Source organism: Pipra filicauda, unplaced genomic scaffold (assembly GCF_003945595.2).
Source record: "Pipra filicauda isolate LSUMZ 115617 unplaced genomic scaffold, ASM394559v2 scaffold462_size518177_pilon, whole genome shotgun sequence".
NCBI lineage: Eukaryota > Metazoa > Chordata > Aves > Passeriformes > Pipridae > Pipra > Pipra filicauda.
Window position 1 is genome coordinate 473,237 of NW_024104601.1, and position 22,230 is coordinate 495,466.

Genomic DNA, 22,230 nt, shown 5'->3' on the forward strand with positions numbered 1-22,230 from the left:
GTTTCAGCTGGGTGCAGAGCTCTGTGAAACCTCTGTGGGGTGCAGATGCTCCTCGCCTGGGTCTGTCCCCCTTTCCTGCTCCGGTGTTGGATACCTGTGCTAAGGGGATGTGAAATCTGACTGTGGGTTGCTTTAGTGAGCACAGCAAGAGTCTCCTGCTCCTTGCAACTTCAGTTCTCCTTTTTCTTCTGTTTTTGCTTTGCAGAGCCGGAAGCATGCCAGCAAAGTCCGCCTCTATTACATGCTTCACCCCGTCGACGGAGGCTGCCCGGCGAAAAAGCTCCGCTCAGAAAACGTGGGTACAATCCAAGTCCCTGTTCATTCAGCTGCTTCGTGGCTCACTGACTCTGGGCCACAGCGTGCTCTCTGTTACGGGCGCAGATGATCAGGTGCCCAGAGGTAACATTCAGATTAGCTGAAATGCAGAGTAGCTGGAAATAATTTTCAATAAACCGCACGAGAATTATGCGCATCAGCAACAGGGGTTGCGTTTTTGGTTATTGGATGTTCTTTCGCAGGACAAAACATGCTGGTAGCAGGTGCCCAGGGCTGACTCCATTTCAGTGTGGTGGCTGGGTTTGCTGGTGAGCACCTGGGGCAGGTGATGGGGGGATGGAGGCTCCAGGAGTGGGGTGGTGGCCACTCTGGGGTGCTGCTGGCAGGGCCTTTGGGGTTGCTGTGCATGGAGCAGCACTGGGGTGAAGTTCCCAGCACGCAGCATCCAAACCAGTTCGGTGTGACTGGGGCTGAGCACTATTGTTATTTACTGAGATATCTTCTAATCAAAAGGGGAAGGGTGCAGATTTTGCCCAAGGAATCTGAAAGCTCCTTCACACAGTAATTAAAACATTAGTGTACATTTCTGTTGCACATGGAGTACTTGGAGTTGCAATCTGCCCCTTGACAACAGGATCTCACTGCATTTTCATTGAGTTATTAATGAAGTGTGAAGGGCTCAGTGGGCAGGCACATACAGACTGGGAACGTGATCCTCCAAGGGGTTTGATTGTGTCTAACAAGGAACCACATACTGCATGTGCATCTCAGCACAGGGATATGGAGGACAGAGAACCAACCAGACCTCAAATAAGTCAAAGTTGAACTATTTCCCATTTTTTTTCTGAAAGGCAACATGGAGAAGGAGTATAATTCTGTGTTTGCTGATGCTTGTGCCAAGGGAAACCCTAGTGGGGGGTGGATTAGTGAGTCCTCGTGCTCTAGGTGAATGCTGGGCTAGGCCAGACCTAAATTCTAAAATTATTTGTGTTATGAAAATATAGCAGGGAAAATCTGCCAATGTTTACAGCTCAAAGTGGGCTCGTTGCTGATCAGATATTACCCAAGCCTTTGCATTTAGAGAGAACAGAACTATTTAGGACATCTCGAATGCTGCACAGTGACATCCCTGCCACGGCCACGTGTGGCTGTGGTGCCTGATCCCAGCAGTGTCGCTGGGCCGTGGCACAGCAACTCTAATGAGTATTAGAAATAATCCACGAAAACCAATTAAATTCGTGCAGAAGTATCTGCAACTTAAAAAAACGAATATTTGCTTTTTTTTTTTTCCCCATCAGGACTGTTCCATGGCTGTGTGCCATTGGGTTTGTGTCCTGCTGAGCACAGAAACAGCACCTTGTCCCTCTGGCAGCAGGAGGGAGAGGCAGCTGCAGTTGTGGATACTCGGTGCAATGGGATCGGAGGCAGCATTTGCTTCCTGACCTTCCTGTGAGGTGGAGGGTAGTGCTGTTTGCTGTTTGAGGGCTGCAGAAACACCCTACATTCCCAAAGCACCCGTTAGCCCTTTGGAGTGAGAAGCAGGAGGCTCATGCAATTAGTCCTGTGCTGGATAAGGACTCGGTTGTTGTGCTCTTCGGTATTGGTTTAATTTTGTGTGGAGGAGGGGAAAAAAACCTCATGGCTTGACCTTCCGTTTTAAATTTCTGCTTAACATTTCAGCTGAAAGTCATCTGAGAAGGTGTCAGGGCCCTGCTGAAATCAGGAGTCCTTTCCTCAAGTCCCAGGATTGGTAAATCAGGTTTAATCAGCCTTTTCTCGCTGCCTTTAACTAACAGGACCCTGTTTATGATCAGAACAGACATGATGAAAATGTCTGATGTGTTATGAAACACATTTTTTTTGGATGGGAGAAAAGCCTTCAAATCCTTTCTAGCCCTATTGGTACTGTAGGATAGTAAATTGCTTTAACCAGCTTCGGGAAAGGGCTCATAACAGTGGGGATGAATGGTCTGAGGGAAGGCAGCAGGATATTAGATTCTGTGGCTGAGGTGATGTGTGTCCTGCCAGGCAGTGCTGGGGGTGGTGGAGCCAAGGGCTGCCTCGGGAGGCTCAGCCTCAGCTCCCCATCAGTGAGGAAATCACAGTCCTGAACCCTTCTGGGGCAGAATTGACCGTGTGCTGTAGCTGAAATCTTCAGCACCTCCACTGAGACCAAGGTGGTTTTAGGGCCAATGTTCTTACTGTGTCTTTTGTACCCTACCACAGGTTTGCAACCAAAGTACCCAGTACTGGTTTAGTGAAAGAAATCAGTGATGGAAGACTTTAGTTCATTCTCCAGCAGGTTTAAATGCCCACAGAGACACAGCTGGGTGGTGGTAGCCGGGGTCTCTTGGGTCATCCCATCCTCCCCAGGCTGCCAGTGGCTCTGCTCCTGCCAGAGTGGGGACTGTGGGACATGTGCTGACCTTGTCACACCCCCACACTTCACTTGGGGCTTGTTGTTTCTCAGTGTTTCAGCTTTAGGGAGCCATAAACTGGCTCTTTTCTTGTGCCATGAGAAAAACAGGCTCCAGAATGGCAATGGCCTGAATTTCCTATGGAGCGTTACAGAAAGCAGCCCTTTAATAGCAGCACCTTCATGCACAGAAAATTAACCCAAATTTAAAAGTTATTTTGCAGTGCTTTCAGTGCTGTGGTTTATACTGCTGTATTCAAGGGCTTGTATAATCTTTTCTTCTTAGTAAAGCCTAGGAAATGAAGACAGCAGATTTGTATCTGTGGAATAAAAATCCTTACTTTTCCTGTGGATTGCTTAAGGAACACCCAGCAAAGGGCTGCAAGTGCCTGACCCTGTGTGGGGATTATGCCTTTTAGCAGCTTGTTAACAGGCAACCGAATAACTGAAGTTAATTCTGTTGGATGTACCAGACTGGCTTTGAAGTTTCTAATATCACAAAAAGAAGCCCTATAAATTAGGCTGGCTCGGCACAGCTGTGGAGGAGGGGGAAGAGGTGGGATGGCAGTTTTGGGAGATGGATGCTCTGACTGCCAGCCCGTGGTGTGTTCTGTTGTGTGAAGCTCCTGTGCTGTGTCATGGCCAAGGTTCGGCTGGAGAAGGCTCAGGGAACGAGGGGTGGAAATGTTCCCTGGCTGGGCCTGGCAGCAGAGGGGCAGGGAGCTGCTGGGTGGGTGTGTGGCACCTCAGAGGAGCTGTCAGTGCCCGTTCACTGCTTCAGCCTGGGCTGGCACAGGAGCTGGGCAGGGATGGGCAGGGATGGACAGGGATGGGCAGGGATGGGCAGGGATGGACAGGGATGGGCAGGGATGGGCAGGGATGGACAGGATGGGCAGGGATGGACAGGATGGGCAGGGATGGGCAGGGATGGACAGGGATGGATAGGGATGGACAGGGATGGACAGGGATGGGCAGGGATGGACAGGGATGGGCAGGGATGGGCAGGGATGGACAGGATGGGCAGGGATGGGCAGGGATGGGCAGGGATGGACAGGGATGGGCAGGGATGGACAGGGATGGGCAGGGATGGACAGGATGGGCAGGGATGGACAGGATGGGCAGGGATGGACAGGGATGGGCAGGGATGGACAGGGATGGGCAGGGATGGGCAGGGATGGGCAGGGATGGGCAGGGATGGGTGGGTGCATCCCCGGGGACCAGGCGCTGCCCTGTGCCCCGGCTCGGGTGTCCTGGCAGACAAGGCGTGTGATTTCACCAGCTGGCTGCACAATCCTGTCAGCGCCGTGTCATTCAGGGGCTGACAAAAGACACCCGGCTCGGCTTTCCCGGCCCCTCCGGTTACAGGTAAAACAGCCGCTGACAAATGAGACGGCATAATTACCCTTCAGGGCTGAGCAGCCTCTGGCTCCGTGCAGGGCCTGCAGGGTGGAGGAGGGAAGGGAGGGGATGGTGGAGGAGGGAAGGGAGGGGATGCTGCTGGCAGAGGATACGAACATGGGTAAATGCTTAACAACACCTGAGCCCAAACACCTCGTGCACCCTGCTGAGGAGGAGTGGTTCTTGGTGTGTGCAGCTGGCTGTGAGGGAGCAGAGGTCTGTCATGTGCGTGCAGAGGGACTCACAGACCCACCAAGAGTTTGGGGGTGACCCTCCTCCCCTGCCCACTCACTGAGGTGCCCACCCAGAGACATGGGTGAACCCGGGTGAGCTGTGCAGTGAACTGTGGGTCGGTGTAAATGGGACCCTGGGCTCTACGTGAGGTGTTGAAAGGGTCTTTGAGGGGGGTTTTATTTTCTTCTTTTTAACTGCAGTCTAGCTGAGAAAGTAGGTTGGAAAGGGAAAAGTGTCACTGAAGAGCAGCCCTGGCAGAGGAAGAGACCCTGGTGCATTAACACCGAAGTGTATCAGCTTTTCAAACGAGCTCTGTTGGAGGCTCTTTATATGTTGCCACCACTGATGATCAATAGAGTCTGGAAATTTTTTACTCTGCTCTTAACTTTCAAGTGATTCCCTTTGAAGACATAAAATATCTTGAGAGAAAGCTATTTAAAAGAAGTGCAAATTACACTCAGAACAGTACTAATCACCTCTTGAGATTTCTCCCTAAGGTTTAAGTTGATTTACAGTTATCAACAACAAAAAAAGTGATGAAAATCAGTAATTTTTCTAATAGTGCTTTTCTGGGGGAGAAGATGACCTTCAGTGGTGGGTCAGGTGGGTAGGTTCACCCAGAGCTGGTGTCAGATCCTGCTGAGGGGACATGCATGATTCTGGCCAGTTCATTTGCTTCTCCCACCTGCACAGAGGGTTGTGCCCCCCAGGTCCCGTCCCCCAGGGGTTTTGGGGTCTCCTACAGAAGTGCCTCGGGGGGAAGTGCTGGTGTCAGAGGGCAGGGAAAGCTCCAGGTCTGCGGGACCTCAACCAGAGAACAGGAATATAGGCTGAGGGAAGGGAGGCTGGGGGATGTGCCAGGAGCCCTGTGGTTGTGGAGACACAGGTACAGGCTGAGCTCCCAGCACAGAGCAGGGTGAAGGTGCTGGGCAGTTGGAGGTGTCCCCTGGGCAGGGCTGGGACCGGGCAGGAGTGAGATTCAGAGACACGAGGAAGGGAAACCTCTTGGCAACCATGGCCTTGGCATAACGACCTGGATTCCTCTCTTCCTTCTCCGTGACTGTGCTCGGTGGGCTTACACACCTCTTTTTTTGTCTGTGTTTTTGTCTCCACCCAGGGCAGTGATGGTGACTCAGTGGATAAGAACAAATGCTGCACACTATGTAACATGTCCTTTACCTCAGCAGTGGTGGCTGAATCGCATTACCAAGGGAAAATCCATGCCAAAAGGTTAAAATTGTTGCTAGGGGAACAACCAGCATTAAAGGCCACAGGTAGGTGCAGAGGCAGCGAGCGGAGCAGGAGGGGCTGGCGTGGGGGGCACGGTGTGTGCGGGCAGAGATGGGCACAGCCTGGATGGCTGAGTGGTGGTGGCTGGCAGAAACAGCTGTTCCTTTGTGTTGCTGTCATAACAACCTTTAAAAATTGCTGATGCTCGTTATTGTCTGCTTTGTTGGTGCAGATGAGGGGTTTGTCAGCCGGGGCTGGCCCTGGGGTGAGAGCCCTGTCTCTGGCTCCATGCTTCCCGAGGGTTTTTGCTCGTGGAAGACAATGTCTCTGCTGGGCACAGAGAGCCAAGCCTGGCTTTAATTATCAGCAGTTACTCGACAGCTCCGCTAATAAGTTTAATAAACCTTTGGTGTTGCTGTACAGAGCAGAGCATAAGCTGCGCTTACCTCAGAGGGAAATCCAGGCTTTAAAAACTCTTAGATTGATTGTCTCTTGATTTTTGCCCAGATGGGTTTTGTGCTTTCCTCCACAGTGGTTCCACTAATGCAAACCTATTAACTTTCACATTTAAAAAGTCAAGTGTTGGAATCGGATAATTTAACCATCTTATTGTTTGCTTAACCATAAAGTCCCTGAAAAACACTGATAATCTGTGGAAAAAAAAAAAAATTCCTCTGTTGTTGTGGGGACCGAGAATGCTCGAGCAAAGCACTCCCTGTTCTCCAGGAAGGATGCCTGGGCTGAGGTCCTGCAGGCAGATGTGACCCAGAATTGCTGCCCTGGCCCTTCCATTTCAGGGAATAGCACAGAGGGTGATTCCCATGTGAGCTGATGATTTGGATTCTCCCGTGGGGACTGTGCAGGCAGGTACAGGGACCACAGGGCCCGGCCAGGGCAGGGCTTGCCAAGGGCTGCAGCCTGGCACTGTGTTTTGGTCTCACTTTTGAATCATCTGGATCAGCCTCACAAGGCTCTAAGTGAGCCACACTTGGTGCTCCAGAGTAATGGGCTCTTCAGCCATCCTAATCACTGGGAAGGAGTAACTCAAGGACTCATCAGCTCTTCCAGGCACTTGATCTGGAAGATGAAGCTGAGCTCAGGAATACATTAATAAGCACCTCCTTGCTCTCCAGGAGTTCTCAGAGATGAGATGAGATGTGCTGGACACAGCATTTTTCTGGGCTTCCTAAAATCACCCAGCATTTTTCCACTGGATTTTTGTCCCAGTCCTTTGTGTCTGGCACCAGGGAGCTTTAATTCTGTCAGACAGAGCTTCAGAGACTCCAGTGCTCGTGAGTCTTGGGAGTCAGCTAAGCACAGCCCTGAGTGTGCTGGATGCTCCTGGGGAAGATATTCTGCTGCTTGATATTCTGGGGTTTCTGTCTCATCAGTCCTGAAGAAAATCACATCTAGTCTCAGTCTCCTTGCAGAGATACACCTTCCCCTTCACTGTTACCATCCAAGTGGAACACAAATCTCGTTCTCTGCCGGTGCTTCCAGGAAAGGGAGAAGTGCCCCAACAGTCGGGTTTCTCACGGAAACGATGTCTCATCATGACAGTGAGGTAGTTGTGATCTTTCCTGTTGCTCTGCTCTACAAGGTTGTACCCCTCAGAGGCTTTATGTCACTGCCATTGCTGACGAATTCCTCTAGTCATCTCCAACATCCTCTGTCAGCTTGCATCCCATCATCACCAGGAGCTACAAACCAAAGAATTGGGGGGGAAAAAGCTGCTGCCTTCATTGATCCGAGCGCGGGGGCCTGCAGGGATTGTTCCAGGCAGGTGGCAATAGTCCTGGCTTTGGGACACCAGGGGGGGCAGAGTAAATGGCTTTTGGGTTTGGATGCAAGGATCTGTCCAGCAGTGGCTGGAGTCTGCCTTAGTCCCAGATTTCTGGGATTTCTTCTGAAGAAAACCGAGTTTCCCCAGTGCCCCCTTGTTGTGGCTCAGTTATTTCTTGTCCTCATGCTGGGTTCCTGGAGCGTGCCAATGGAAAAGTTGGGTGCCATTTAAATCCAGCTCAGAATAAAAAGCTTTGGATGTGAGAAAGAAGTCAAACGTTAGTTCATCGCTGGAGTGCTAAAGTGTTTCTAACTTTGTATTTTGCCTCTTGCAGCAAAGTAAGACTTTCTCACTTCCCTCCCACAGTGAAAGGGAGCGTAAGGCAGACTGTCATGAGCTATTTAGCATTTTGAAATACTTGAAATAGTCAAACTCGCAGCTTTTATGTTTGTGTTTTAGATGGAGAAACATTTTTAACGTTTGACGTTTTGTGAGCGTTTATTATTAATTTTCGTGTCGCTGCTCGGGGAATGATGGCATTTGCTGTTCTGCAGCAGTTATGTAGCACATATCAAACCAATGAATCCACATTTGGGGAGAAGTCAGTTTTCATCTGTTTCCCTTCAGGAGGATTTGGTGAATTTGGGACGTTTGCATTAACTGCCAGGCCAGCTCAGCACACCTTAGGAGTGGTGGGGGTTGTCAGTGGGACCTGAGGAGAGTGACTTCACAAGCAGGTGTTTTGTGCTGAGAGGAAATCCCTGCCTGGGGCAGCCCCTCTGTGGTGTGGGCAGGGGGTCCCCGCCGTGGGGCTGCAGCCCACGGGTTCAGGGGGAGCCAGATGTGGTGGTGGGCTTGGAGCAGGGCCGGGGTGGGCATGGGGGCTCTGGTGCCACCCCACTGACAGCCTCCTGCCAGCCTTTGGGGCAGCACAAGCCACCAGCCTGGGGAGGGCTCAGAGGCACAGCCACGGGGCTGCTGGGCCAGCCTGGGGCTGAGAGCAGAGATGCTGCTGTCGGGTTCCCTTAGTGAGTGGGAGATGTAACTCCTGCAGACACCACCAGCTCCGTGAGCTTCAGCCTCCCTGGTTCCCCTCCGGCCTCAGGGAATGTAGAAACAGGGGAAAGCTGACCAAAAGGGTGGATAGATTTAACTTCACAGCCTGGGGCTTGCAGAGCAAGTCAGATCTGTCAGAGTTCCGGGGCTGCCGAAGTCACTGGTTGTTTATAATGGTCTGAACATCTCTGCAGCTCAGTCTGGTGCCCCAGCACAGCCCAGCCCTGTCCTGGGGCACTGCAGAGGGTCCCCCTGGCATCACTGGGGCTGTTCCCAGTCCCTGTGGCATCACTGGGGTCTGGGCATGGGCCCATTCCTGCAGAGGGGCTCCTCAGGGAGTACAGAAACGTGTCTGCAGCAGGCAAGCTGTGCTTCTTTTTGTGAGCCAAGCACCTGCAGAGTCTGTGTAATCCCAGTTTGGAGAGGCAATATTGCAGTTCCCTCATTTTTTTCCTAGTGGCTGTGCTGGCCCCTGGCTCTGCTCTCCTTGCACCTGCAGTTCTGCCACGTGCACCTTGGAGGGGCTGGGCTGTGTCTCTCCTGTGGAAACTGTAGGAAAGGTGTTGTTTTTAGGAGCCAAATCCAGCTGGGCCCTGCCTGGCCCTGCCCCTGCCCGGAGCAGCTCTTCAGAACTCTGATACCTTGGCAGTCGTCACCAAAAACAATAGAGGCTTACAAACCCCTGGAAACTGAGAAGGTTGTTAGTAATGTTATATGCAAGATAGAATTTCCTCGAAGGAAGTTAATAGATGAGCAGGTCAGCAGAAGATTTATAACAATATTAACTTTCTCAAGCCATGGACTCAATCACAGTGGGCTCCAGGCATGACTGTGTGCCTAAATATATCCCTGTGTTGCCATTCCTGGTGTCAGACACTGAGGTGGGTTTGGCATTCTCTGCCCTGTGTGCTCATCAGGGCTCAGCTGGATCACCTCCTGATCAAAGGGAGCCACCACGTGCCTCTCGCCGCCTCCAAATGTGCCTGTTCCAGTGCCACGGAGAGAGCAGGCTGTTAATTATTTAGGGAGCAGACATTTCATCTGGAAAAGAAAAGGAAAACCACATAAAAGGGAATTTTTGAACCAAGTGTGATAATTAAGTGCTCGTCATTGTATATTTTTGTATCACAGTGTTGTCTGAACTTTATTTTACTTTAAACTGTTTTTCCGTGGCTCTGTGACTTGTACTGTACAAAGTTGGGGAACTGTGTTGAACAAGGTGCACTCCATTATATAAAGACTAATCACCCATTTTTATTTGGAATGACTGGGGGGTCATCTTTGTGCTCCTGGATGGGCTGGAAAATGGAATTAAGTTAAGATCAGGGTTGCTGGTACCTGACAGTTCACAATGTGAAGGTCTTTGAAAGATGGGACTGACTACTGAGTATTCTTTTTTCATCTATGACAATTTACAGTGACTACGGCTTTCCCTGTTCTTTCTGAGACCAAATAAATTAAAAAATAAGAATCCTGAGATAGTGATAAATCTGTCTCTCTGTCGTGAGAAGGAGATGGCTCTGCATGGTGTATTTATTCTCCATCGGTGATTTTTCCTTGGAGTAGCAATTCAAGCAGGATAAGTTTAGCAGATTTAGTCACAACAGTGGTAAGAAGTGTAACTGAACTGAGAGCATCCTCCTTCCCCAGCTACTGAAACTCAGAAAGCCGAGGAACAGTCCCGGGCTGTCCTTTCATGCTGCTTTTTTTAATGAGAAGTGGTAGATTTCCAAGCAGCGCCATCCAAAATATCCACTGGGACCCTGTAACTGCTGCTAATTATTCCCCGTGTCTAATGTGGGATCTGCCTCGGGCTCTGCTGCTACTCAGGCAGCAGCACAAGCCTGGAAAGCTCATGTCTGAACGTTGCCTTCTTGCAGAAGCCGCCCTGGGCTCGCTGAAGGCGCCGCACACGGACAGTCCCCCGGCGGTGCCGTCCCCGCCGCAGCGCCGGGACTCGGACAGGTACTGCCAGCTCTGCACAGCCTGGTTCAACAACCCCCTGATGGCACAGCAGCACTACGACGGCAAAAAGCACAAGAAGAACGCGGCCAGGGCTGACCTCCTGGAGCAGCTGGGCAAGACCCTGGACCTGGGGGAGCTGAGAGGTGAGGGAGCGGCACGTGGAGATGGGGACCTGCTCCCCGGGGGATCCGGTGACCCTCGCCCGCTGTGGTCACTGCTGCCCTGCTCCAGTGGTGCAGGGACCCCGGGGTCCTGTTACTGCTTCCTGAGGTTCCCACCTCTGTGAAAAAAGATCCCCTGCTCCAGGGTGCCAGCCTGCAGCGTTAGCAGCATCCTTTCGAAGTTGTTTCCTAGGTATCTCTTCTGCCTCCTCCTGAAATAGTCCCTTCCACTGGCACACACGCCTGTCCTCGAGCAAGTGTGGCCCATCCCTGGGAGAGGAGAACACGTTGGAGCGCTTGGCCCCACGAGGACAAGGGGATGGGAGGATGTTGCTGGAGGCAGAGCACTCCCTACGTGTCCCTGAGGGAGAGTGGGACAGAGCTGTCTGCTGTGATTTAATTAGTGCTTGTAAAACACTGCGGTGGCCCCGGGGCCGCACAGCCAGAGGAGCTGAGCACTTGCTGCAGGGATGTTAAACACAAGTTTTCTGTGTTCCTGCAGAAAGGAGAGCAGCCTTCCTCTGTCTGTCTGTCTGTCCCTCTGTGCTGGCCCCATGGGGAGGGGCTCTGGCACCTGTAGGTCCCTGTGGGGGCTGTGCCCCGGGGTCACACAGGTTTGGGCTTTGCACCCCTCTGGGAGCTGCTCTCGTGCAGAGCAGAGCCACAGCCCCCCGGGACCCCCAGGCCCTCCCGAGCCTGTGGTGGGAGCTGTGATTTGTGCCGTGTCCAGGACTGAATCCTGACAGAGCACAGGTTTGCTCTGAGGGGCAGGCACAGGAGAGGCACGAGCCTCTTGTCTCTGGGGTCTGGGTTATGATCCCCTGTGCAGACCGAGGCAGCTGAGGGAGAAGGGCAGGTTTGATTCAGAGCCATGTGGGAGAGGTCTGGTTTGCCAGTGAGGCTTTGCAATAACATTTTAAAATACCTGGTTTTTTTTTTCCTTGCTAAATGAAATAATTTCCCTTTAGATACTAATGACTATACAATATATTGTGCACTTCTTGATCTCTCATAAACCTTGTAATGGTTATCCAGATCCTCCTGTGCTACCTAGTGTGACTCACGGTGTCATCAATGATTCATGGGGCTGAGTCACTGCCCGCTGCTGGAAGGATGTGGGAATAAAACCTGGGACAATAACATGGAAGTGCTCGGTACTTTGAACTGTGCCAAGCTCCAGAGTGGCCGAGGATGTCATTAACTGTAAATAAATCAGTTGTGAAGTGTTTTAGTCATTTATCTTGTGCCCGGGAGAGTTGAAAGTGGAGGCCTTCACAGCCTCATCAGCCACTGGTTTTTACCCTCCCGGGGTGCTGTGCATGGCTGGGGTTTGCAGCTGGGTCCAGTGTGGTCCCTCCGGAGCTGGGGGTGGCAGGAGAGGGGACAGCAGAGCTGTCCTGGCTGTGTGTGTGCCTGGTGCAGGGGAACAGCTCTGGCCCTCTGGTTGGACACTCCAGGGTGCTGTTTTGGGGGCTGCAGCCTGTGGTGCTCCCCAGCACCAGGGAGGTGCACAGCCAGGGAGCCAAAGGGGCTGTCCCTGAGCCCATCCCTGAGCCTGTCCCATCCCTGAGCCTGCCAAGCTGGGAAAGCTTTTTTCCACTTTTTCTTAACTAGGCCATGTCCATCTGTCCATCTCTGTCCCTCCAGAGATGCTCTCCTGGATGCCCTCAGCTGCCAGCCCAGAGCAGATCCTTACAGGTGTTGAAGGCAGTGGCTGCCTCAGTTTTCCCTGGAACGCAAAGTCATCCCCTTCCCCTGCATCCCTGGTGGCTTCTCCCATCACAGCTTAAATATTAATTCTATTTTGACTAGTGTGGGAGACGAACATTTGATGCATTGTGTGAGCCTGGAATAAGCAGTGTCAGTTGAAGTACAACATTTCAGCAGCCTTTGATGTTGTGATAATGGCTGTAATAAAATATTTATTGATAAATATGAACGTGTATTTGGAGAAATAAGAATAGAGATGTATTTTTGGACAACTGATATTTATAGGAAACAAAAACATTGATTCTTCTCACCAAGTGCTCATCTTGCAATTTTGAAGTCTTATTTTCTTCTCAGAAATGAGAAAGAGGAGGGAAAAAAAGAAAAAGGAGAAATGAGCACCATTTCTGCAGTGTGTGTGTTGTGTGTTGAGTTAAAGCTGCAGCACAGGGGAGTGCACAGGCACAAATCCCTGGGCTGAGTGGAGGGCAGGGTCCAGCCCTCTCTCTCCGAGCAGCTCCATCTGTTTTCCAGCCGTGGCACTGAGCTGCTCCAGGTCCCCCTGCTCCCAGGGCTGGCCTGGACCCCCCTCTGCTCCTGCTGGGCAGGGAGGGATGTGGGCATAGACTGAAAGAGGGAGAAATTAGGAGTTCTCTTCCTGCAGAGCTGCCTCCCCTGGCTACCCCTGAACCCTGGCACGGATCATAGAAAGACAAAACCTGGTGGGTACCAAACCTCGGATTCCAGGCTCTGCCCCCACAGCTCTGCCTGTTCAGCAGCAGGAGTGGCCGTGGCTCGGGCAGAGGCACTGGCACGGCTCCATCTGGCAGCTCTCGCCCTCCCCAGCCTGTGCCAAGCACAGGGAGGGAGAATGGCAGGTTCTCTCTGTCAGGTCACACCTCACCAGTTTCAGTCCACGTCTGGTATCCCCCATGGCTGAGCTCTCGTGTTCCCTCTCCGAGGCAGGTTGGCTCCTCAGGGGCAGGTGGTTTGTAATGGACTCTGCCTGGTGCTGGGGCTGAGTCAAACTCTGCAACAGGTGCCCTGAATCCCTAAAAGAAAGCACAGCAGCCTTTGCAGTACGGCAGGACAAGGGCACAGGGATGTTGTCACCTGGAGCCTTTGTGTTCTCAGGTGTATTGGCAGTGTTGCAGATGCTGTCTTGCAGAATCAGGCAAAGAGCTGAGTTTCATTTTCTATCTCGTCTCATAATTTCTTTGTATGCCTTATAAATACTTCTCATTCTGTTCTGTCACTTGTGGTTAGTAAGAAGCAGTTTAACAAGAACTCCCCTGGAATGGGTTTTAATGCATTTTATGCAGAATGACATTAATGACTTGGCTTGTTAATATTTCATTTAATGGGGATAGGAGGACATTCAATTTTACATGAATGCATGTCACGCTGCAGGGGAGGGAATGCTGATGTGCCATGAGGATGCAAAAGGGAATGTGAGCACAGCCAGAGCCCAGCAGCTCCTGGCACAGACTGCCCAGGCTGGGACCACCTTCCCATTGCAGATGGCCCGTGGGGTTGAGCTTCAGTTTTATGGAACCAGTTTCAGCCAAGTAGCAGCTTTGGTGAGCTCCAGTGGGATGAAGTTCTGGTGGTGCTGGTGTCCTGGAGGTGGTTATTGCACAGCCAGAGCCTGGTTAATTAACACTCTGGGTTTTCCCCGCAGGCCTGAAGCGCAGCTACACCTGTAACCTCTGCAGCGTCACCCTGAACTCCATAGAGCAGTACCACGCGCACCTGAAGGGCTCCAAACATCAGACCAAGTGGGTATTGTCACGCTGCTCCCCTGGGCTCCAGCCAGGCTGGGTCTGCTGGGCTGGAACTGCCTGTCACGGGGCTTTGCACTGCGACAGCCTGGTCAGCAGAGGAGCTCTGGGGGCTGGGCTGGGCTCGGGGGGCTCTGGAAACACAGAGGCCCCCCCAGCTTGAGGAACACATGGGCTTCCTGGAGTCCTGCTGGCTCGTGGTTAATGATACCAAGTTTGCAGCTTCTTTCATGTGTGAAACCTCAGAAGAGACACCGGGAGTGTAATGGGATTAGGTGTTTCCCAGTGAAACTGTTTTTGCTGTGATTTAGAGCAATTAGGCATTACCCAGCTCCGAGAACTGGGGGGAGTCTGCTCTGTCAATTAGTACAAATTATTAAAATGAAGTGATGAAGATACATGGTACCAGAGAGTAGATTAATAAACTAATCGCTCTTAATGCACTTACATGTGAGCTTTGGGAACTGTTTCAGGCTGGAGCACTCAGGACTGCCCAGATTAGGAGAGGAATATAAAGGGATATACCTGAAGTGCTTCAGGTAGCTTTGAGGGCAGTCTGAAAGGTGAGCAGGATGAGCAGAACCAGCAATAACCACTAATGGCTCATTTGGCTTAAGCCAGCAAAGGATAAACCCAGCCCTTCCCCAGATGATGTTGGACCTTCCCAGATTATTATTGACAGATTCCTTATTATTCACGTGAGTTCTGTCCTATTTATTCAGGGATTTTGAATGTCTGTCAGACGTGGTGACCCAGCACACCTGCCAGTGCAGGTTGTTGTGGAGCAGAGGGCAGGGGCCAGGCAGAGCTGTGGCTTTGGGCTGGGCCAGGAGCAGTCTGGGACCTTCAGCAGCTCCTTTGCTGCCTCCATCTCCCTTTCTCCTCCAGCCCTTCCCCCTGGTGGGCTATCCCTGCTTGGCCAGGTTACAGTGAGGACAGTGTGGACAGGGTTGGGGTCTGTACCCAGTGCAACAAATTCCCACTGCTGGAAAATAGAGCCAAGAGCTCTTCCTGTGGGAAACCTGGAATGAGAGCATCTGTGCTGAGCTGCCTGGGCCCAGAGCTGTAATTTATCCTTCCCCTGCCGGTCCTTCCGAGCCTGTATGATTATTGCTGTGGTTGCTGCTGGTATTACTGTGAAGGATAAAGGAGTTCATCTCAAACCACAGCAGCCTCATGCATGGGAAATAGAGATGTGCAGAAAGATGTGCCACCACTTTGCAGTGCCAGGAGGGTGCCTGGTCCTCTGAGTTATCCCCACACCTGCTCTGATGTGCAGTCTCCTGCAATTAGCAGAGATGAAGAAATCTTAATTTCTAGTGCTGGGGACGAACACCTTGGGAAGTTATTTGTGCTGTGGCTGTTGTAGGAGTGCTGTATCTGTTGTAGGGAGTGCTGTATCTGTTGTAGGAGTGCTGTATCTGTTGTAGGGAGTGCTGTATCTGTTGTAGGAGTGCTGTATCTGTTGTAGGAGTGCTGTATCTGTTGTAGGAGTGCTGTATCTGTTGTAGGGAGTGCTGTGGCTGTTGTAGGGAGTGCTGTGGCTGTTGTAGGAGTGCTGTATCTGTTGTAGGGAGTGCTGTGGCTGTTGTAGGAGTGCTGTGGCTGTTGTAGGAGTGCCTGGCTGTTGTAGGAGTGCTGTATCTGTTGTAGGAGTGCCTGGCTGTTGTAGGAGTGCTGTATCTGTTGTAGGAGTGCTGTATCTGTTGTAGGAGTGCTGTGGCTGTTGTAGGAGTGCTGTGGCTGTTGTAGGAGTGCTGTATCTGTTGTAGGAGTGCCATGGCTGTTGTAGGAGTGCCTGGCTGTTGTAGGAGTGCTCTGGCTGTTGTAGGAGTGACTAATGGCACGTGTGCCCTTGGCTCAACCCGTTCCCAGTGCAAAGGGATGTGCTGGGCAGCGCAAACAATGGATTTTGGCAGGGCTGCATCTGTGTTTCTGTAGCTTTCTCCGAGCAATTACCTCTTCTATACAAAGAGAGAGAATCTGGAAATCCAGACCCGGTCCTCTGCCGAGTTTCCAGAGCCATGATGTCCCACTGGGCCATTGCAGCACCGTGGCTCCCAAGGGTGCTCTGCACTGGGGGACGGGTGAGGATCGTCCCCTCCTTGTACCTTGGCCAGTGTTTTCCCACTGGTTTCTGCTGTTCTCATTATTGTTGGTTAATGTCAAGACTGTCCTCTGCCTCGTAACTCAGGCTGAAGCCAGTGGACTGCAGTTACCAAGGCAACAAAACATTTTATGTAGCTGTCATACTTCATATAATTAAAAACTAAACAGACCCGAAGAAGGGGGCAGCAGTTTGTGAAGGAAATGGATGAAGGGATACAGGGATTTTGCTCCTGGACAGGTGAGCAGGGAAGGTGGTTGCATGGTGGAAGCTGGTACCACCCAAAAAATACCGGGCAGACGTGTTCCCAGGACCCTGTCACTGCCCCACACGGGGCTGGGGGTCCTGCAGTTCCATGGGCAGCACAGAATTTGGGGGTCATGTCCTGGGCAGTCTGGTGGGCAGGGCTGAGCCGTTCACAGGAATTTCAGGGGCTTCCCCGAATGTTTCTGACTACATTTGTTTGACCAGAACAGGGAAAATAGGGCTTGGGAGGGAAGCTGGAAGTGTCTGGGCTTGTGTTTTGGTGTTGAATAAAAGATGCAGGAGGAGGGAGCTAATACTGAGCCAGTCCTTATCCCTCCGGCCAGTGAATATGCAAAGCAGATACATCTGCCAGCTCCCATCTTTTTCTCCAGGGTGCAGGTACTTGAGCTGTGTATTTGAAAATTAAGGTAAAATGCTGCCTTGAACGTGTGGGAACGTGCTCTGCTCGGGCTCTGACGGGAGATGCACGGAGCAGGTTTTGGGATGTGGATGGACTCTGGAACATCTGCAGCGGGGAGGAGCACTAAAACCTTTAATTAGGGATTTATGAACTGCGTAGAGATGATTGAGTCATTGTTTGACTTGCTTTCCAGAAATAGATGTGGGTTTTTTTAATCTCCTCCCTCCCTCCCTCCCTCCTCCCCCCAGAGGAGCAGTGGAGCAGCAGTGCTGGGCAGGGTGCCAGGCTGAGCCCTGGTGGGCACCAGCAGCTCTGTCCTGGGGGGACCAGCAGCAGCCAAAATGCCAGCTGTGAAGGTGTCCTCCAAAGGGTTGGGAGGGAAGCACGTGCCAGCCTGGCTCCTCACTGCTTGCTGTGGGCTGGCAGAAACAAAACCTCCCTCTTTTCTGCTTTATGTAAACTGCGAAGGGGAGAAATCGCTGCTCAAAGTGATTTGCAGCGAACAACAGGGATTAAAGGTCCCAGGTAGCTGTGGAAGGAGCCAGAGGATCCTCCAATTCCACGGGTCAGAGCAATGCTTGTGTGGAATGTTTACCCTGGGGCTTTGCAAAAAGCATTTCCCTCCTGGCAGGGCCTGGGGACAGGCTGGGGACGGGCTGGGACATTGCTGAGGCCAGGACAAAATAGCTGCGTTTGGGGAAGATGCTCCAGAGGGCCTGGGCCTGGGTCTGAGGCAGCTCCTCAGGGCGGGTGGGTCGAAGGACCAGAGAGCCCAGACCCACATCTGGGGTCAGTGCCATCCCTGGGCTGGCTGTGGATCCATCACACGTTGCAATAACGTGCCAGGGAGTGGGAGCTGGGAGCTGGGAGCTGAGCTGGGAGCTGAGCTGGGAGCTGAGCTGGGAGCTGAGCTGGGAGCTGTCCTCCACCACTCGGGCTGTCAGTGATGGGAGGCTGAGATCCAGCCCTAGTAATTAAGAGTCTGACTGTGTGGGGATAATGATTACCACTTCCATAAAGAAGAATTTTCTCTTCTCGCCTTCATTTTGTCTCTTTGATCAGCCAGGCCTCTCTGCCACATCTAGAGCTCACAAATGTATTCCGGGGTTTTATAACCACTCATTTACGCTTTCCTGGATGCTAATACACGTCTGGGTTTCCCTTTCCAGCTCTAGGTTCCTGATTAATTTTAGGGCTTTTGCAGAGAGGGGACCCGATCCTGCAGCTGTCATTGGGGTAAAACCAATGCAGTGGTCAAAATGAATTCTAAAGAGTTGGGAATGGTCATGCCCAGTCGGGGAGGTGGCTCTGCAGCCCTTCCTGCACAGCCCTTCGTTGACTTTGGGCTGCACCCTGTGGAAACCCAGATGGTCGATGTCCTGCTGAGGAGCAGGGCCAGCAGGCTTGGGCCTGGGTGGGCTCTTTCCTCTTTCCTTTTCTTTCCTTTTTTTTTTTTTTTCCCTGGTTGAGAACCCAGATGCCTAATTGGAGCAGGGCGTTTATCACCATAAGCTGCTTGGCTATTCAGGAATCAGAGCTAATCAAAATAGTGTAAATATCGTGCCTGGAGAAATGTCAGCCTTCCCCATGGCTGCGTCTCCCTCGCTTCTCCCGTCTGTTTAGGAAGGTGTGAACAAATATTGACAGCCTGTTGTGGCTGCAGCTCGTCCTGGGGTCTGTGTGTCTGGCACAGCCGACGCCTGGGCAGCTCCATTTGGGGCACATTTGATGCCAAGCAGGGTTTCTGTTCCCTCTGGGTGTTTCCAGCCCTGTCTCCAGTGCCAGAAGGTCGGGCTCCTCCTGGGCACCCTCACCCAGAAGGAATGGGTTCTTTGATAAAGGATTTCCAATACGTTTCTGGAAACTGGAGTAAATCCCCGAGTCCTACCATGCACTACACACCCAAGCCAAATGAGTTTGCTCTTACCTTGGTGGCTGCAGCTTTTGTTGGTAAGAGTAACATTTCCATGTGCTTTCTGTAACATGTGGTGTCTGATGCCTAAAGAAGCCTTTAGATCAATAGCAGCTCCAGAAGATGAATAGTTATAAGAGGTAGATAGAATTGAAAGGCATTTTAATTTGTCATTGTTTCAGTTCCAGAGAGCAGCTGAATAATTGCACTGCCTGTGAAGAGAGTGTGTAATACTTTCTCTCATTATAGGTCTAAATTGCCTCCCTTCCCTTTTAATGTAAGTGAAAATAAGATATCTCTGATATCTTCTGTTTTGATCGTAATTTGAAAGCCCCAGAATGACCTGTGCAACTTTGTGTCATGGTGTCAGGTGTACAGATTAATTTTTCTAATGTAAAGCCCAAACACTGGGCTGAGTGCTCAAAGCACAAACCTGAGCTTGCCAACACCAATTCCAGTTCTCATCAGCTGGGCCATGGAGGGGGGCAAGTTGGGCAGGGTTTGTGAGGCTCTTAAATTCGAGTTCAGAATCTAGAGAAAGGATACTTTTTCTGAATTGCTATGGGGATTTTCTTTGACAAAATGCAAAAAAAAGTCCTTAAAATTGCAAACGTGCTTTAGATGGAAAGAGTTTATTTATATACTTATTTTTTTTTTAGATCTGAAGTCTCCCCTTGGATCACATAAAGCATTTCTTTGGTGGTTCTGTGGAGAACTGTGGGTTTGCCCAATGCTGGGTCCCCTCAGCTCTGCCCAGGCACGGGGGGACAGTGCACGGGCAGATCTGTGGAGTGGGACAGGGACCACAGGATGGAGTGGGACAGGGACCACAGGATGGAGTGGGACAGGGACCACCAGGATGGAGTGGGACAGGGACCACAGGATGGAGTGGGACAGGGACCACAGGATGGAGTGGGACAGGGACCACAGGATGGAGTGTGACTTTGGCCTTGGTTCTCTCTTGCAGCCTGAAGAACCAGTAGTAGCTGGTCAGTGGGGACGAGGACAAGCACTGATGCTGCTTCTGCAGAGAGGAGCGGGTCAGCAGAGAGGAGGCTTCCTTGGACAATGATCCCGTGTGGATTCAATAATTAACATGTAACTAACCTTCGCTTTGGACAAATACATGGATTTTTTTTTTTAATTTTGTGGTGAGTTAAAATATTTCGATGGATTTTTTTACCCTTTCAGGACAATATTTATTCAGCACAGAGTCTAGAGTATGATAACTATCCTGTAAATACAGCACTTATTCATCAGTCATCTTCAGGGACAGTGGAAACAAACTATTTTACTTTTTCATATTTATTCTTAGATTTCTCCCAAGAGCATAAGATTATTCTATTACATTATCCATGATAGTGATGTAATCAGTCTTCAATCAGAAATAAATACACTTTCTTCACCTTCTCCAGCATGGTTTGTGTCAACATAAAGAGCAACAGCAGTGAATCACAGGGACTGTGTAACGGATGAGCTTTTTCCTTCCCTCTTTGTCTCTGGAGAAACAAATGGTTCCATGAGCAAAGGACACTAAAATGAAAGGGTAAATTCCTTTTTTCCCTGCTGGTGGGATTCCTGCAGGCTCGACAGAAGCTGTTTGCTTGGTGGACTTTGATGCAAGCCCGAGGCTGGACGCTGCTGTGCCCACCAGCCAGCAGCAGCTCGTCCCTGTGCCTGCTCTGGGAGTCTGAGCAGAGAGAAGGAGCCGAGGCAGAGGAGTGACCTTCGCTGCTCCGCATCCTGGAGCTCTGCTGGGCGGGAGCCTCGACCCCTGGGCTCTGCCTGAGCCTCTGGTCCCGCCAGGGGATGGGTCAGGGGTGCTCCAGCATCACCTCCTTCGCTCAGGGGGGCCAGTGGAGCCACTGCAGAGGCTCTGTGTGATTAATTTGTGCTCTCGCATCGATGCCTTTCGTGTGCGGAGGAGAATGGGTTGTTCACAGATGAGTAAACATCTCCTTGGGTTTCGTAGCTGTGGGGTGGTTTCATTTATTGTGTTTTGGGTAATAACACAAGCTGCCAGTGTTCCTGAAGCTAAACTGCCTCTTTACAGAGAGAATGATTTACAGAAATAGGGCACATCAGTCATGCGGGTGCAGGGCTGACTCTTCTGAGCCTCCTTCCCCCAGAGGAGTCCTCCCCCAGGCGGCACCCAGGGTGCTGCAGAGGAGTTTTTGTCAGCAGAGAAAAACAAAAATCCTCTAACTGTGTGCTCTAGTAATCACTACAAGCTAATTGCAGCAAATTAATTACAGCACAAGCACAATTTCTTTCCCCAGGCAGGTGTGGAGACAGCTCTGCAGTGAGCTGGGTCAGACCTGGCCTCTGCTCCCAGCCTGTGCAAGGCTGGCTGTCCTCCTGCCCTGGCTCTGGGACCTGGCCCGGAGCTGGTGGCTTGCTTGGTCTAAGAGGATGAGTAAAGGCAGAGGTCCTGTCTCTAATTTAGGAAGATCCAGACTTTCTGCCCCTCCAGCACCTCTCGGGTGGGAGGTTTGTCCTGTGGCCCTTCAGAGCAGGAGGGTCAGCGCTGCCAGTGGGATTTCCACGTCCCACATCCCACCTCCCACACGGCCCAGGTGAGTGAGGAGCAGGTGAGTGAGGGTGAGGTGCCCCATCACCTCCCCCCAGCTCTCCTGGGGTGACAGAGCAGTGCAACGTTTGGGTTTGTTGCAAATATTGTCCTGGTCCAGTCAATCAGGCTTTGGCTCCTAAATCCTTCTAATCTCTTGCTTTTCCTAAGTTCATTAGGCCTTCAAAGCAAGACATAAAAGGACAAATCTCCTCGTGGTAAGTCAGTGATCCCTGCAGAAATGCTGCCAGATCTCTGATGTCGAGCCTGGTCCAACCACCCCAGGCTGAAACACTGTGAGTGGATGTATCAGAGAACTTTGAAAATGGTTCAGTGCAACCATTGTGTCCCCCAGGGTTACTTTAAACTGAAGGGTGAAAACACTTGCATGTATTTTTTTAATTAAAAAGAAACCAGACACACACTCTGCATTTTTCATGCATTCCATCTATCTATACATTACAGAATTTAGTTTTGTTCTGGCCAAATGTTTTCCCAGCTTAAAATTCTGTGCAAGATGTTCTGTAAGGGAAGTAAATCTCAATAACTTGTCATCAGTCTGGCTGGGTGTCACCCCACACAAACTTTGCAGAGCAGTGCTAACTGGAATAGTGCTGTCACTGGGAGACAGCTGGAAATGTGGTTATTAACACTGGAACTGTAATCTTTTGGATGTGTTTTATTAGATTTGTTGCCTGTAATAACGCAGCTCTCTAGGCTCTGGTGCAGATGTGCCACGTTGTGTTTTGGGGGCAAGACACTGTGGTGTTTTGTGCTCAGACACAGCACAACACAAGTGTGTGGTTTTATCTGGCTCCGTGTGGAGGCAACAGAGCTCTATGGCAACGGGGTGTAACGTGAGGCTGCCCCAGACAGCCTCACACAGAGATTAATCACAGGGGGAGAATGCTCCTGGTACCCAAGTGCTGCTTCCTTTGTTAAGTTCCTATTGCATCAACTTAATTAGC

The 22,230-nt window shown here is 51.2% G+C and overlaps 1 protein-coding gene across 1 annotated transcript in view; it reads left to right on the top strand.

Annotated features, from left to right (window-relative positions):
• The window catches only part of ZMAT4 (zinc finger matrin-type 4), a 45,934-nt gene extending 25,829 nt beyond the window's left edge, over window positions 1-20,105 (top strand). Inside the window, exons 3-7 of the mRNA XM_027744343.2 lie at window positions 206-295; window positions 5,442-5,598; window positions 10,274-10,501; window positions 13,908-14,004; window positions 19,661-20,105. Coding sequence (XP_027600144.1) covers window positions 206-295; window positions 5,442-5,598; window positions 10,274-10,501; window positions 13,908-14,004; window positions 19,661-19,676 — 588 coding nt within the window. The 3' untranslated portion in view covers window positions 19,677-20,105. The remainder of the gene's footprint in view (window positions 1-205; window positions 296-5,441; window positions 5,599-10,273; window positions 10,502-13,907; window positions 14,005-19,660) is intronic.
• Window positions 20,106-22,230: the final 2,125 nt, after the last annotated feature.